This window comes from Indicator indicator, chromosome 24 (assembly GCF_027791375.1).
Source record: "Indicator indicator isolate 239-I01 chromosome 24, UM_Iind_1.1, whole genome shotgun sequence".
NCBI lineage: Eukaryota > Metazoa > Chordata > Aves > Piciformes > Indicatoridae > Indicator > Indicator indicator.
Window position 1 is genome coordinate 14,620,355 of NC_072033.1, and position 14,191 is coordinate 14,634,545.

General features: G+C 45.3%; 1 protein-coding gene across 1 annotated transcript; it reads left to right on the top strand.

Annotated features, from left to right (window-relative positions):
- The first annotated feature begins 278 nt into the window (after positions 1 to 278).
- Positions 279 to 10,383, top strand: LOC128975014 (protein-glutamine gamma-glutamyltransferase E-like). The gene is made up of 13 exons (XM_054391803.1): positions 279 to 288; positions 802 to 969; positions 1,262 to 1,504; positions 2,019 to 2,137; positions 2,638 to 2,766; positions 4,201 to 4,378; positions 4,544 to 4,679; positions 5,148 to 5,251; positions 5,710 to 5,955; positions 6,694 to 6,999; positions 7,913 to 8,070; positions 8,269 to 8,402; positions 10,236 to 10,383. The coding sequence occupies exons 1-13, from the start codon at positions 279 to 281 to the stop codon at positions 10,381 to 10,383; spliced, it is 2,079 nt and encodes a 692-aa protein (XP_054247778.1).
- The last annotated feature ends 3,808 nt before the right edge of the window (positions 10,384 to 14,191 follow it).

The window sequence follows — 14,191 nt, forward strand, 5'->3', positions numbered from 1 at the left end:
AAGGAAATGAGATCAAGATGGGGGCACTGAGAAAGTGGAAGATGAACGAGAAATTAATCCTCAAAAGCCCCTCTGTCAGCTAAAGGCTGGGGAGCAAAGGAGGCTGCTGAAGCTCCACCCTCCACCCCCGCCCCGGAAACATTGCAAAGGGGCAAAACTTTACCCCTAGATGGGTAAAGAAGAGAAAGACACTGCCCAGTCCTTGAGTCAGCCTAAGTAGAGGAGGAAATTCAGAGGAAAGCTGCAGAAGCTGCTTGCACAGGACCTGTTGACCAGATATGGGCCAAGGTGAGCAAGGGGGGAGCTGCTTCTGTGGTGCTTCATTTTCTTGCATCCATACCTCGTGTATGGCTCTCCGAAGGGGGCACTACTGCTCCAAGGAGTTTTTAATGGAGAAAAAGAGAAAGGAAGATAAAATTCTTCCACCAAGTTTTAGGAGGAGAATTTTCACAGGAACTGTGGGTTTTTCATGTCTGGTGTGCATGGGAAAAGCAGGTTCATTAGAAGGAGATTTGGGAGAGCAAGTCTCTATCCGATGTGAAAAAGGACAGGAAGCAAAGTCTGCAGCTATTTGAAGTTGTCAGGCAAGTGCAGATGAGAGGCTGACAAATCTGACCTAAGAGAAAGAAGCAAAGCAGAATTTGCAGAAGCTATCATATAAAATGCTCATCAAAAAGAACTGATTTCTATTTTTGGTGGAAACCTCACCTGGATTCCATTATGAAGATTCTTGAAAGCATCCTTGCTCCTTCCTCCCTGGATGCACCCTGAAGTTTTCTTGCTCTTCTCACTTTCCCATAGCTTCGACGCAGCCAAGCACAAACTGGCACCTGAAAGACAATGCAAGAGATCACCACACAGGCAAGTTCTCCAGTGAAGAGTTGATTGTGAGGAGAGGACAGGCCTTCACTGTCACTTTCAATGGGACACAACAGCCAGAGCAGAACATAACCTTCATTGCAGAAACAGGTATGGCTCCCAGCTTTTCACAGAGTGTAGCATTGCCTTGGGCCATGCTTTTGGCCTGATGTGCACTGCAGGAGAGCAAGATCATTCCTCAGAGCCTGGTTCACATGGCTGTGGAACTGTGGGAGGCAGCTGTTGCATTGCTCCCAGCCCAGCTGGCAGTGATGGCCTCCTACAGTTTCCAACACAAATTCATCTGAGGGGAAGGCTACAGCCCTGCCAAGTTTGGTGCAAACTAAATCCCTATTGCAGCAAACTGGGCAAACAAAATAACGTTTTTTCTTTTCCTTGAAAGGTCCCAAACCCTCAGTGCGGGCTAAGACCCAGGCCACATTTGGGGTCTCCAGCACAGTGAGCAAGGAGAACTGGAGTGCAGTTCTTCAGTCTGCCAGTTCCAGCTCTGTCAGCGTCTCCATTTCCAGCCCACCCAACGCTGTCATTGGACGTTACAGGCTGAGTGTTCAAAGTACTGCAAGTGGCAGCTCCTCTCCAGCAAGCCTTGGCACTTTTGTCTTGCTCTTCAACCCTTGGTCTTCAGGTATGAACCTGCCCAGTTGCCCCTGAAACAACTAAGTTGCTTGCAGCCTCAGTAGTATTTGTAGCTTCTCCATTTGATCTGAAGTTCAGTATGGAGCCCTAAGAGTAACCAGATGATGGATCAGGGAAGAAGGGGTTTAACATTTTCCTTGGCATCTTCTGGGACATAAACACACCTCTGGCTCATGAACTTACTGAAGATCTCCTTGCTCTAAAAACTAAGTTCTGCTTTTGCCAGAGCCTGCCTACTTTTACACAAAATTAGAAGAGTGTCTGGTCTCTGCAGAACCAAGAAGAGAGTCCTTTGTACCGGCTGCCACCCTCTGACAGTGTCATGCCCCTGTCTTCACTCAGACACCCCCACTCCTTTCTCTCATTATAGGAAGTCTTGAGTTTCACAATCTGGTTATAGCAGCAAGAACAGCAAAGGCTATCTGCAAGCATTCTTAGTGATGAAGAGGAAGGTTCTTGAGGCTTTGTTTCATTTTGCACACACCTCTGTTTTGTCTTTTCAGATGATGATGTCTTCATGCCTAATAAGGCTGAGTGTGAGGAATATGTGCTAGAAGAGTTTGGCATCATTTTTGCAGGCAACAAAAATCGCATCAACGGCTTTGGATGGAACTTTGGCCAGGTAAATGCAGCACTGAAACACCAGGCAGTGCTTTGTGCTTTCATTTTCACATGAGCTGGGTGAACAGGGCTCATTTGCTTTGTCCAGTCCATTGCACACACCTCTGAAGAGCAGGAGCCTAGTACTGAAATTAGAACTGAAATAAGCCAAGCCCTGCTACACTGATTAATATAAGAATTTAAGTCACCAGTCAGTGATTTGATGGAGGACTCAGAGGTACAGCCAGCAGAAACCTCAGTGTCTGCTGGATAGTAAAGTACTAGAACAATGCTGAAAGGTAAAGTCTTGACATGAAGACTCCAAGCTTTGAAGAGTTCTTTGAGTCCTAATCTCCAGAGTTTGTTGAGGCTGCCTTTTTGTACAGTGATTCCTGGCTGAGCTGCAGCACTTCGTGTGCTGATTTAAAAAACCCATTCAGCATTTACATGGCCCTGCTTATTTTCTGATTTCTAGCAGAGTGATCTGTGTTTCCAAAACATTAACTTGTTTCTGTAACATAGTTTCAAGGAGATATTCTCAATATTTGCCTTTCCATGCTGGATCGAAGCTTAAATCACCGCCAGGACCCTGCCACGGATGTGTCTCACCGCAACGACCCCAAGTACCTGGGCCGTGTTCTCAGTGCCATGGTAAGCAACGTGGCCCAGCAGCCCAAGCTGCTGCCTGTGCCTTTAAAGCAGAGCAATTTGAGCATGAAGGGACTTGTCAGAACATTTTACACCACTGCTTCTGTGCAGCAGAAACATGGGCCAGAGAAACACCTGGGTGGTCCCCTGCTCAGAGCCTGCCAGAGTTCTCACAGAATCAACAAGATTGGAAAAGACCTCAAGGATCATCAAAGTCCAACCTGTCACCCAAGACCTCCTGACTACTAAACCATGGCACCAAGTGCACCTGTGGTATTTCTGAGACTTGGCACTTTGACAGCCAGCAGTCAAAGTGTCAGACAGGAGGTGGCATGATGACTTGGGGGCAGTTGAGTCAAAGTCCCTTGGAGGTCTTTAATCCAAACCCAGTTTGCCAGGCTGCCTTGAAAACTTCCAAGGATGGAAGTTTCATGGCCTCTCTGGATGACTGGTCTGGAGCTACACTGCCCTCTTAGTGTGGAATTCGCTTCTTACATCAAATATGATTCTCCCAAGCTACAGCTTCCTGTTGCCTGTATGTACTGGTCTGGGTTGGAAGGGACCTCCAAGGTCATCTAGTCCAACCCCCTCTGCAGTAAGCCTCTTGTCACATCACCTGCCAGAACAGAGCAAATCTGGGCTCTGACAACTCAGACTGTTCCATTCAAGTAGCTGCAGGCTGCTATTACATCCTCTTTATCCCTTTCTTCACCAGACTGAACTACCTCAGTGCTCTCAGCTTATTCTTGCAGATTATGTGCTCCAAGGCCCCTGACCATCTTGGTAGCCCTCCATCCTGGGTCCTCTTCAACATCCCCTTGAACTGATGGACCCAAAACTGGAGATGGGGTCTCTGGTACACCCTCACTAGGGATATTTAAAGGGAGTTAACAGCTTTCCCCAATCTCCTGGTCACACTTGTCCCAGTGCAGCCCAGCACAGTCTTTCCCTTTATTCTGCCCCAAGTTCTGAAATGTGCACCTTTTCTTCCTGAGGACACATTACCTCAGATTTTCAAGGTGACCATGCCCCTAGTCTAAGGTAAATTTGCTGAGGGCTCACTACATCCTGATCCAGGCACACTCTGAAAGCTTAGCTGCATGATATGCTTGGATGATGTCATTCAATCATACACAGGTAAAGCTGCCACCTTCTCTGATGAAGGTCCACTGAAAGCAGATGTTTGTCCTCCTGCCTGAGGCTCCTGTACTTGTGTGGGAGAAACAGTGGTGCAATGCTCTCTGTGTTTTGAGAGGACACATATCTCATTGCCCTGAAAAGATAAAGCTTCCTCCTGAAGGCCAGCTGCACAAGGCTGTGACTTTTGCCCACTAAAATATCATTCAGGGGAGCAGGCAGGAGGAAAGCCTTATCACTGTGACATCTGTTGTAACCTCTTTTGTTATCTTATCATCAATGTAGTGAATATTTTTACAGGTCAATGCCAATGATGACCAAGGGGTGCTGCTAGGAAACTGGAGTGGAACATATGAGGGTGGGAAAGACCCAAGCAGCTGGACTGGAAGTGGTGAAATCCTGCAAAACTGGAAGAAATCAGGATACAGACCTGTTAGATACGGACAGTGCTGGGTTTTTGCAGCAGTACTGACTACAGGTACATCCCATGCCACGCACATCACTGACACTGCACAGCTTCTGTACAAGAAGCCCTAAGAACACTTTTCCTAAGTGAAAGCATTCCAAGACATTAGCACTTTACAGGAAGCTTTCACATTCCAGAAACGCTTTCTGACTATTTTCTACTCTACTCCCTCTTTAGTGCTGAGGTGTCTGGGGATTCCCACTCGGATGGTGACAAACTTCAGCTCTGCCCACGACGCAGACGCAAATCTGCGTGTGGATGAGTTTTATGATGCAGAGGGAAACCACTTGGACAGGGGAGCGGACAGTGTGTGGTAAGGCTCTGAGATGCTTAACGCCAGGACCCCTCAAAGCCTAACGCCAGGACCCCTCAAATGCCTAACGCCAGGACCCCTCAAATGCCTAACGCCAGGACCCCTCAAATGCCAGGACCCCTCAGTGCCTACAGAGTCTTCAAGTTCAGGGGCTAGATTCTAATGACAAGTGCTTTACTTTTAAAATCACTTTTAAAGCAACTACACACACAGGAACCATCAAAAAGAAAAATTACAAATAATGCCACAAAAATTTGGTGTCCTCACTTTGTGGTGGGTTGAAATTACCACACACCCCTTCCCCCCACCTAATTTGGAGAAACCACCCCCAAAATAAAATTGCAAGACTCACTCGCTTTGGGATGGAAAGCACAGGGGTTGGAGTGGATGACTTTTGCAGGTCCTTTCCTACCCATACCATTCTATGATTCTATCCCAGGAGCTTACTTTGCTCATTCCTGCACACAGGAATTTCCATGTCTGGAATGAAAGCTGGTTTACCCGCAGTGACTTGGGCCCCTCCTACAATGGATGGCAAGTTCTGGATGCAACTCCCCAAGAGGAAAGTGGAGGTATGCATGTTTTATTTCAGGAATAATGCTGAAAAGTTATCAAGTCACTTTCAGAGAGAAGAAGAAACAAAAGTCAGATCCTTGTGAATAATTCCTCACCATGCTCAGAAACAAAAGTGGCAGAAGAGATTATCTATTGCACTAAAAAAGCTTCAGATCTGTGAATGTCAAGAAAACAGACTTCTAGGAGCAGGCTGTTGCAAAAATCCCTCTATTTCTAGAATAGGTAACCAGAGCTACTGAAGAAAAAAAAAAAAATCAAGGAATCATAAAAAAATCAAGTGCAGCTTCAGAATGCACACGAGATGCATCGATGACTGTCCTGGTGTGAGAGCTGGTGTAGGTGAAAGGGCTACAATGGGACAGCAGCACTGGGCAATTCAGGAGTCATTCCTAAACATCTGTCTAGCAACCTGATTACAGATTATGGCTCAAGGATTTTTTTCTTGCTGCGGTAGGAATCTATCAGTGTGGTCCTACCTCACGGAAAGCTGTCAAGGAAGGAGAGGTGGATCTGGACTACGACTGCGCCTTCGTCTTCGCAGAAGTGAATGCAGACTGCATGTACTGGAACTATGAGCCCACAACTGGAAAGAAAACCCTGATCTTCTCCAAGTCTACTGAGATTGGCCAGCTCATCAGCACCAAGGCTGTTGGCAGAGATGATCGGGTAGATGTCACCAATGACTACAAATACGAGGAAGGTAAATAAACGCCACCAGTTCTTCTGATGACACAGCTGCTGCTTTCTCAAACATACAAACCTCAGGCCAAGAGTCTCTTGGCAGGCAGTTCTGGGCATCGACAAGGTAGGAGCAAGATTTTATACTCAGATCATTCGATTCTAACAGAAAAAGGAAGAGAGAATAAAGAGACACACACAAAAATAAATACTGCCTTGCCCTTTCCAGTGTGGAGCTGCTTTGTGAGACTTAGATAGGGCAAGTCCAAGTATCTCTGAGTAAGGCACTCACAGTTCAGCCTGCTGATGTACACTGCCTGTCTCTGCTTTGTAAGAATTAGCCTGCAGCCCAGTTTATTTGACAGCAAGATGAAAGGCCTATCACAGAAACCTGAGGCAGAGCAGCACTTCCCCCCAGGTACCACAAGGCTTGCCAACAGCATGCCAACCTGGCAGACCTTGGGGTTTGAAAGTACAGGGGGTTAGGGTCTAAATATTGCAACCATGGAAAAAAAAAGGATAGGAGTGGAAAGAGTGAGGAACCTCAGAGTCCAGATTCTGTGTTACAAAAGATGCTGTGAGAGGGGCAGTGCCACTACTGACTGCAGATGCAGAACATGATGTGTGGCTGCAGAAAACAGAGGCTCTCTTCATCTGCAAGTCCAGGCAGTGCATTCTGTTGGGCTGTCTCTAGCAGTGGTATAAAACCTGAGCTGCCTGCCAGCTGTGTGAGGTTAACCTGCAGGTTTCTCTCTGGCAGGATCCAAAAGAGAGAGAGAGATTTTTAAAAAAGCCCGCAAGAAGCTGGGACTTGAGGATAAATTTGATCCTACAGCACCGACACCACGGGAGGTTGACCAAAAGCCTGACATCTCAGGGAAGTTCAAAGTGGATGGCCCCTTACAGGTGGGCCAAGATCTCAGTCTGATTCTGGTTCTTGCAAACTTACAGTCTGATGCTAAGACTGTTCATGCCAACATGACTGCCTGGAGCACCCTGTACACCAGAAAACCAGTTGGTGAGATCTGGAAGGACTCCATAGATGTCACCTTGTCTCCTAAGGAAGGTAATTCTTCAAGTGACTTATAATTGTATTATTGTTTCATTATTAAATGGGCATCAGAAACTGGTCAGCTTGGGGGTAAAAAAATCTCTCTAAAAAGAGCAATCTTATTAATGTTCTGTGCAGGAAAGGTTGAAAGAAATGACATTGCACTTCTAAACATATTGGAAAGGCATTTTTCACACCATCATTTTCTCAAGTACTATTCATGCTATGGAAAACATCTTAGGAGTGAAAAGAAGATGGCTGAGTGACCATGATGCTTCATGTAACAAAACTTGCATTAAAAAAAAAAAAAAAAAAAAAAAGCTCAACATAAAAGCACAGAAATCAACTCCAGCTAATTGTGTTAGGGTTAATCACAAGAGGCATTACTGAAAGGGAATGGCCATGGCTAACAGCAGGAAAAAGAAGCATTAGCAGGTTAGAAAGGAATTTAAAGTGTGAGGGATAGAAATAGCTAAAATAGCCCATCAAGGTCCACAGAAAAGAAAGTTTTGTATCAAGGAGTTGGTGAGGAATAAAGGACCTCAGTTTTTGAAAAAAAAAAAAAAAAAATTCCTGAGGGACTTTGCTAACCTTGTGGAAGAAATTCTCTACCTGAACATGAGTATTGCTGGACAGATGAAACTGAGTTACCATTAGGAGCTTGGGATAATTAATACATCAGATGGAGTGACCCTGGCCAACTCCTTCAGCCCCAGCTGTCCTAGCTGGCAGAGCAAGTGGGAGGAAAACAAGCCAGGCATCATGGCAGTAGGGAAAGGAAGAGGACTAAAAAAATCAGTCTCTCTCTACAGCAAACCTACATTTTGGTAGTTGATGCCTCAAGGCCCTGCATGAAAGGAAGTACTAACATTAGGTATGAAACTGTGTGCTTAGGAAAGTGCACATCAATTCCTTCTTTCTCTTCTAGAGAAACAGTTCCCTATTAAGATTCCATATACTGACTACCAGCAGCAGTTAACTGCAGACAACATGATCCAGGTGACAGCTTTGTGTCACGTAGAAGGTGGGATTCAAGTGCTTGTGCAAAGAGACATCACCTTGGACAATCCTGCCATCGACATACAGGTAAAGTGCTCTCCCTTTTCTCCAGCTGCAGTGGCAGCAAAAGGGGGAAATGAGCTCTCAAAAGCATTTTCTCCCCCAAAAGAAACATCCTGGTCATCAATCATAGCATCTCCTAACACCTCCTCTGATGATGATCGAGAAGGATCAGATAGAAAAGGGTAACAGGAACCTGGCCTTTCAAACATTCTCTTTACACAGGTCCTTGGTGAAGCAAAAGTGAATAAAGAACTGGATGTGGAAGTGGTATTTGCCAATCCTATTGATGTGGAAGTGATGGACTGTGTGCTGCAGGTACAAGGCAATGACCTGCTCAGAGGAATCCTTGAGATAGAGTAAGTATAAGTGATGCCTCCTTCCTGCTGGTAACGATACATGAGCAAGACCGTAGGCAGGGATGACCCAGAACTGAGCAGTGGGAGAAGACATCATTTTCTTCTGTAGACAGCTTGGGTTGCCAGGCAATGTAACATCCTGAAATGAAGCACACACCTTTGAACCAGCTCTTCATCTAAGCTAGGCTTTGGCTCCATAGTCTGAGGCCAAATAATTGCTCTCCTAACTGGACAGGACTCCTTTTCCTGCCTAACTAGCAGGACCTCCACAGTTCCAGCAAAGATAAGTACATCCATATCCCTGCAGCAAACTTTGCTGAGGCTGTGTCTATGCTGCCACAGGCCAGGCAGGTTGAACATTTTTGTTTTGATCACAGGGCCAACAAGAGGATGCAAGGCTGTCTCTGTCCATGCAATACCCAAATTCTAGTATACAGTAACCAAGACTCTTTTTTTCCCCCCCCACTTCACTAAATAGACTGCAAGTGCCAGTCTGGCTGTTCAGCCTTCTGAGCAATCTGCATTAACATTCAGCAGTCATACATGCAAAAGGGAGACATGCCAGGGTCTCAGCTTTGGGGGCACAAATGAACACAGGTTGTTCATACAGAGGCTGTGACAGCAAAGTGAGCTGTCTCTGACAGTGCAGCCCCAAGTGTGCTCATGCACAGCTACCCCAGACACAAGAAATCATCACTAAGGGGGAGAGCTTTGAAAGAACAAACTAAACCAGCACCAGCACCTACTCCTTGGATGGTTGAATTTACTTCACTAAAGCCTAGAACTCAAACACATCTGAAACCCACAAGGCAGGCAAGGAAAAAATACAGGAAAAAATGTGAATATTGCAATTAAAGTTTGGTTTGTTTTTTTTTTTAATTAAAAAACCAATCAGCTTTTCTAAAACAAGGCCTACAAGCAGACTGACATTCAAACTCTGCTTTCAGAACTCTACCAGTTGTGTTAGGAAATTATAAACCAGAGAGAAGAAACCATGAGATGGTGAATGAGGGGACTGGAGTAAAATAAGTTCCTTCTCCTGTAAATCCCAGGTTCCTCTTTTTATGCTTTGATGATTCTGGATCTTGTCTTGCAGCAGAAAGGTTAAAATTTCCAGATGTGCCCCACTCTGTACATATAAAACCTGCACACAGCTTTGACACTTGCCAGCAGGTGCAGGGATTTGTAAAAGCTACCTGGGCTATGAGTGTGGACACCAAAACTGAACAGACACACAGACAAACACACAGCAACTCAACACCTCAGCACTTGAGCAAGTCTGAATGATTTATGCCACAATTTATCAACTCTCCTGAGGGAATTTAGCAACCTGATGTTGTGTGTCATGTCTAACTCCATCCTCAGGCAAGACAAGCCAACGTGACAAAGCAGGGCTGCTTAGGAAAACCATCCAGGTCTTTCCAAGGATTAACAAAATGCACTGCTTTCAAACTTCCCCACTTCCACTCTGAGTTTCCTGCTGTGCAAACAAGGTTTTCTTGGTGCTATAATCCATTCAAATCCATTAACATTCTCCATGGTCTCAGATTATTATTAATTAAAGAAAAGAATAATTCAGTGATGTGTTTTACACTCTGCTGTGCAAGAAGTTTTGTCTCTGCCAGGATGTTTCCTTTCTGTACTTCTCTGGGTTGCTGCTTAGTGTATTTGTGAGACCCTCATGCACATAGAGCAGGCAGCCAGCTTCTGAATGGTCTTTTCATGGTTATCCCACACTGAGTTTGTACTGAAGATGAGTGAAGAAACTCAAGGATGGTGTGTAAGCCATTTTTCAGCTTATGTTTTTCTTTTCCCTTTGTTTCCTCTGTCCAGCTTACCCCCACTGAAAGCCAGTGAGAAATCCAGTGCAAAGTTCAAACTCACCCCTTTTGAAACGGGGCCCAAACATCTACTTGTGAATTTCTCCTGTGATAAATTTGCACATATCAAGGCCTTCAAGATGGTAAATGTGACTGACTAACATGAGGCTCTACAAGGCATATGTGTGTGTATAAGATGCCTAAAGAAATCCTGGAGAAGAAACCAATGTTAACATGAAAGCAAAGTCCTCCCTTCCCCTGATGAGTGGTTACCAACATTGTGTCATTAAAATTTCACATTGGGGTTTTAACCAAACCAGGAACAGTTGATTCCTCTTTTACTGCTGTGAGTTTCCATGTTATTAAAAAGAGTTTCTGTTCAGAGAGTGTTTGACTCTTGTCTGGTTTTCCTGAGAAATCAGGGTTCCAGCTGGCTCTGTCCAAACATTCATAAACTCCTTCTCAGGGAATTTTCTGAGCAGTGTTTCTCCTTCTGCAACCATGATGCTATAGTCAGTAGCCAGGATGAGCTGCCTGATTCCCAGGGAGGTGGTGGGGTCAGCATCCCTAGAGGTGTTTAAGAAGAGACTGGATGAGACACTTACTGCCATGGTCTAGTTGATTAGTTAGGGTTGGGTGATCAGTTGGACTTGATGATCTTGGAGGTCTCTTCCAACCTGGTTAATTCTGTGACTGATGCCATTTAGCTTTGCCTTTTTCAGCTGCAAAGCCTGTCCTGAGACAGCCTGCCCCCCCTCCCCTTTTTTTTTTTTTTTGGTAAATCAGTGACCAAAAGAGGCACAGGAAACATTCAGAAGGAATGTGGGTGGTGTCCAGTTTGAAAATTATTTGACAACCACAATGAGATAATTACCCAGCTTAACACAGATGAGATTTTTGCATGCTAATATTTTGCACTTAGCTGAAAGTCTTTGGAATTCAAAAGGAGGGGGATGTTAAGTCTGAAGGTATTTTAGCTTGAAAGAGCTAGGAATACTTCACTACAGATTGTGTGTGAGGAGGTCACCTTCCAGAGTTCAAGTTTAACAAAGCTCACCCAAAACCTTTACAGCAGGACTGGTTCCAGGAACAACTGAACCAGGTGTAGCCCAATGTGGTAGTTTAGGGCTGAGGTACCTTCAAGAACTACTAAGTTACAGATCTCCAGAGGATAGAGAGGTCTAGGTGTTGGACCAGAAACGTGGATTTCATTGCCATAAGCCCTGCATCCCGATAGAATCAAGAATTTCTGCTGCTTCTGCCATTTTCCCCTTCCTCTCTCCTCCCTGGAGGCTCTTATCTCTTGTAGGGGAAGCCTGGTGTCCACCTTGGCAATGCTGCAAATTAGACCTGGAGCTGCCAAGCCAAATTTTTGCTGCATCACAATGGTACAGAGGCATGGGGTGGGCATGAAGACATGGGTGTGTTAGCCTGGTTTAAAGGGAGGTTTGTGTGAAGCTTGGACTTAATGAGCTTCTGTGCTAAACCCAGACTATGGCTTTTGTGCATTTTTATCTGCTTTGTATTGTTTTATGTAGCTGAAGAATAGAATTTCCATTTAAACTTTCCAATCCTTTGTGTGAGCATTTTTTTCTTTTGCCCCTTTTGGAAGAGGTAAAAGAGCAAATCTGTCTTGCTCTAAAGTAAGACACCCAATGAATGGCTTTGTTCATTGCCAGTAGTTGTACAACAGCAAGCCAATCTCTGGGTAGATGAACTTAAAGGAAAGCCAAGCTACTGCTCTGTTGAGCTTCGGGCTGCAGGGCCAAGAAGCCACCAAAATCTTAACAAGTACCTGGAGCCAGCTCCGTGCCCCTGCTTCCACCACATGGTACCTGTGACTTGCCACAGGGCCTTCTTGCTGTTCCATGAGCAGCTCAAACTCAGACTGGCTAAATTCCTTTTGTCCTTGGAGACAAGAAAATTGCTTTAGGAGGACTCTTGCAGTCAACTGGTTCTCCACTGCCTGTCACACGGTGTCACCACACACCATACTGGGCCTGGGAGATAGGAGGGGGAGAGGCTGCACAAGTAACCCACAGTGGTAGCCTCTCCTTTGCTCCTGATGTTTCTCAGGGTTCACCAGAGTGAAGAGCTCTTATCAAGCAGACCAAGCAAGTTCAAACTCAAGCATGGCCTTGGATTAAGAATGTGGATATACACTCCATGACTTCTGACATCTCTTGGACATGTGAAAACAACCAGACTCTGTGGAAGTCAAGCGACTGGCACTAGCAGAAGTGAGAGAAGCTTGCCAATTACATCTCAAGGGGTACTAAAAGGAAGGCAACACTTTCCTCCTGCACCCTTTCACATGCACATGAAGTTAATGTGGCTAATTAAAACATGTGCCTGCCTGGACACAAACTGACAGGGGGGATTCTGCAGCACTGTGTGGAGGTTATCTGAACTCCACTGTCTAGTAAAAAAGCAGCAGCAACCCAAGCATAAGGTGAGATGTGGTTACCCTGAGGACATAATAGTGCAGTACTCGAGCAACAGAAGAAATGATGGAGATGAGTAGAATTAAAAGCATGTTTTTCAAGAAAAATGTGGCAGACTGACTACAACTTCAAGGCTCTGGAAGAGGGGAAAAGGAGGAACCACCTATTTTGAAGCATTTTGGCTGATGGGTGGGTGGACCCGAGCTAGGAAAACACCTGTGACAATGTTCAGCCATTAGTCACTTAGGAACCATGACTGCAGCATTCCAAAGGGATTGCAAAAGCAGCTGCTGGTGCTTTGCTGCGGTGAAGGTGCAGACTGGCAGGTGCCAGTTTGGGATGTAGGCCAGGCTGAGAGAGAGAGGTTCTGGTGGCTTGGTGAACACCACTGTGGGCGTGTCAGGCAAGAGTTACAGGAGGTGGCTGCAGCAGAGACAGAAAAAGGTTCTGGGATTTAATTGCTTGTGAGTAGCAAGGAAGAAGAAAGGAAAGAGTCATAGTGCAGGGCAGCAATGTGTAACAGCTGAGGCAATCACTCTAAGTGCCGAGCACCTGAACTTAAGAACTGGTCGATGCGGTTTGTCACTAGGGCTGTGTGTGAAGAACAGGGAACATCAGAGGCTTGTGGCTCTTATGGTTTCCAAGGAATATGAATTAAGGAAAAGAGAAAAAGACCAACTGAAGTGGCTCTGAACAGCAATCAAACCCATTTGAGGCGATTCCCGGAACAAGTTTTGACAGCCTGGAAACCTCGAAGAGAAGGAAGGACTCTGAATTGCAATGTAAGTGAAGATAAACCATATCAGGTGTGCTGCTGCCAGGGCAGAAGCCTTTTGGTGGTGTTCTTTCAGGACAGGGCTAGCACCAATGTCACCTAAGGAATTACTCTTTTAGTCTTTGTGGTATCTAAAGAAAATTGCTCAAAAAGGAGTGAGAAAGCAATTTTTTGGTAACACTAACCTTAGAAAAAGGTGCTGGGTCATCATTTCTGCTTCTCTTTCAAGCTTTTCTCTTTATCTCTAAGTTAAAATTCAGACTAATTTATTTTTAACTGTTTGCTGAGCGTTACAATACGATCAGAGAAGCTCCAGAACCTTAAGCAGATAACTATTGCTCCCCACAACAATGTCAGTTTACTACCTGTAGGCTTCTGAAGTACATGTCTTGGCAGTTGTGAGGCTGAGTTTGCACTGATAAAAAGGCTACCCATGGCCAATAGCTCGGGGGTTCCTCCTGAAATAAAGCATTGCTGAAATAGCAGCACGGAGCTGGCAACACAACAAGCAAACAGACATTTGTTCCTAGTGGCAATTTATCACTCTGTGTAAGTCAGGAGGGGGAGAGGAGAGGGCACTGAAGATAATTTGAGACAAAACTCCAACCCAACCCAGCCCTTCCAAAACCAAATCACAGCTGCTGAACAAACCAGAAGTGGCGTTAACCGATTTGGAAGTGAAGTAATCAGGAAATGTTCCTTTTTCCTCCATCTGGTTTTTACATCCCACCACACTCCCCATTTCCTCAT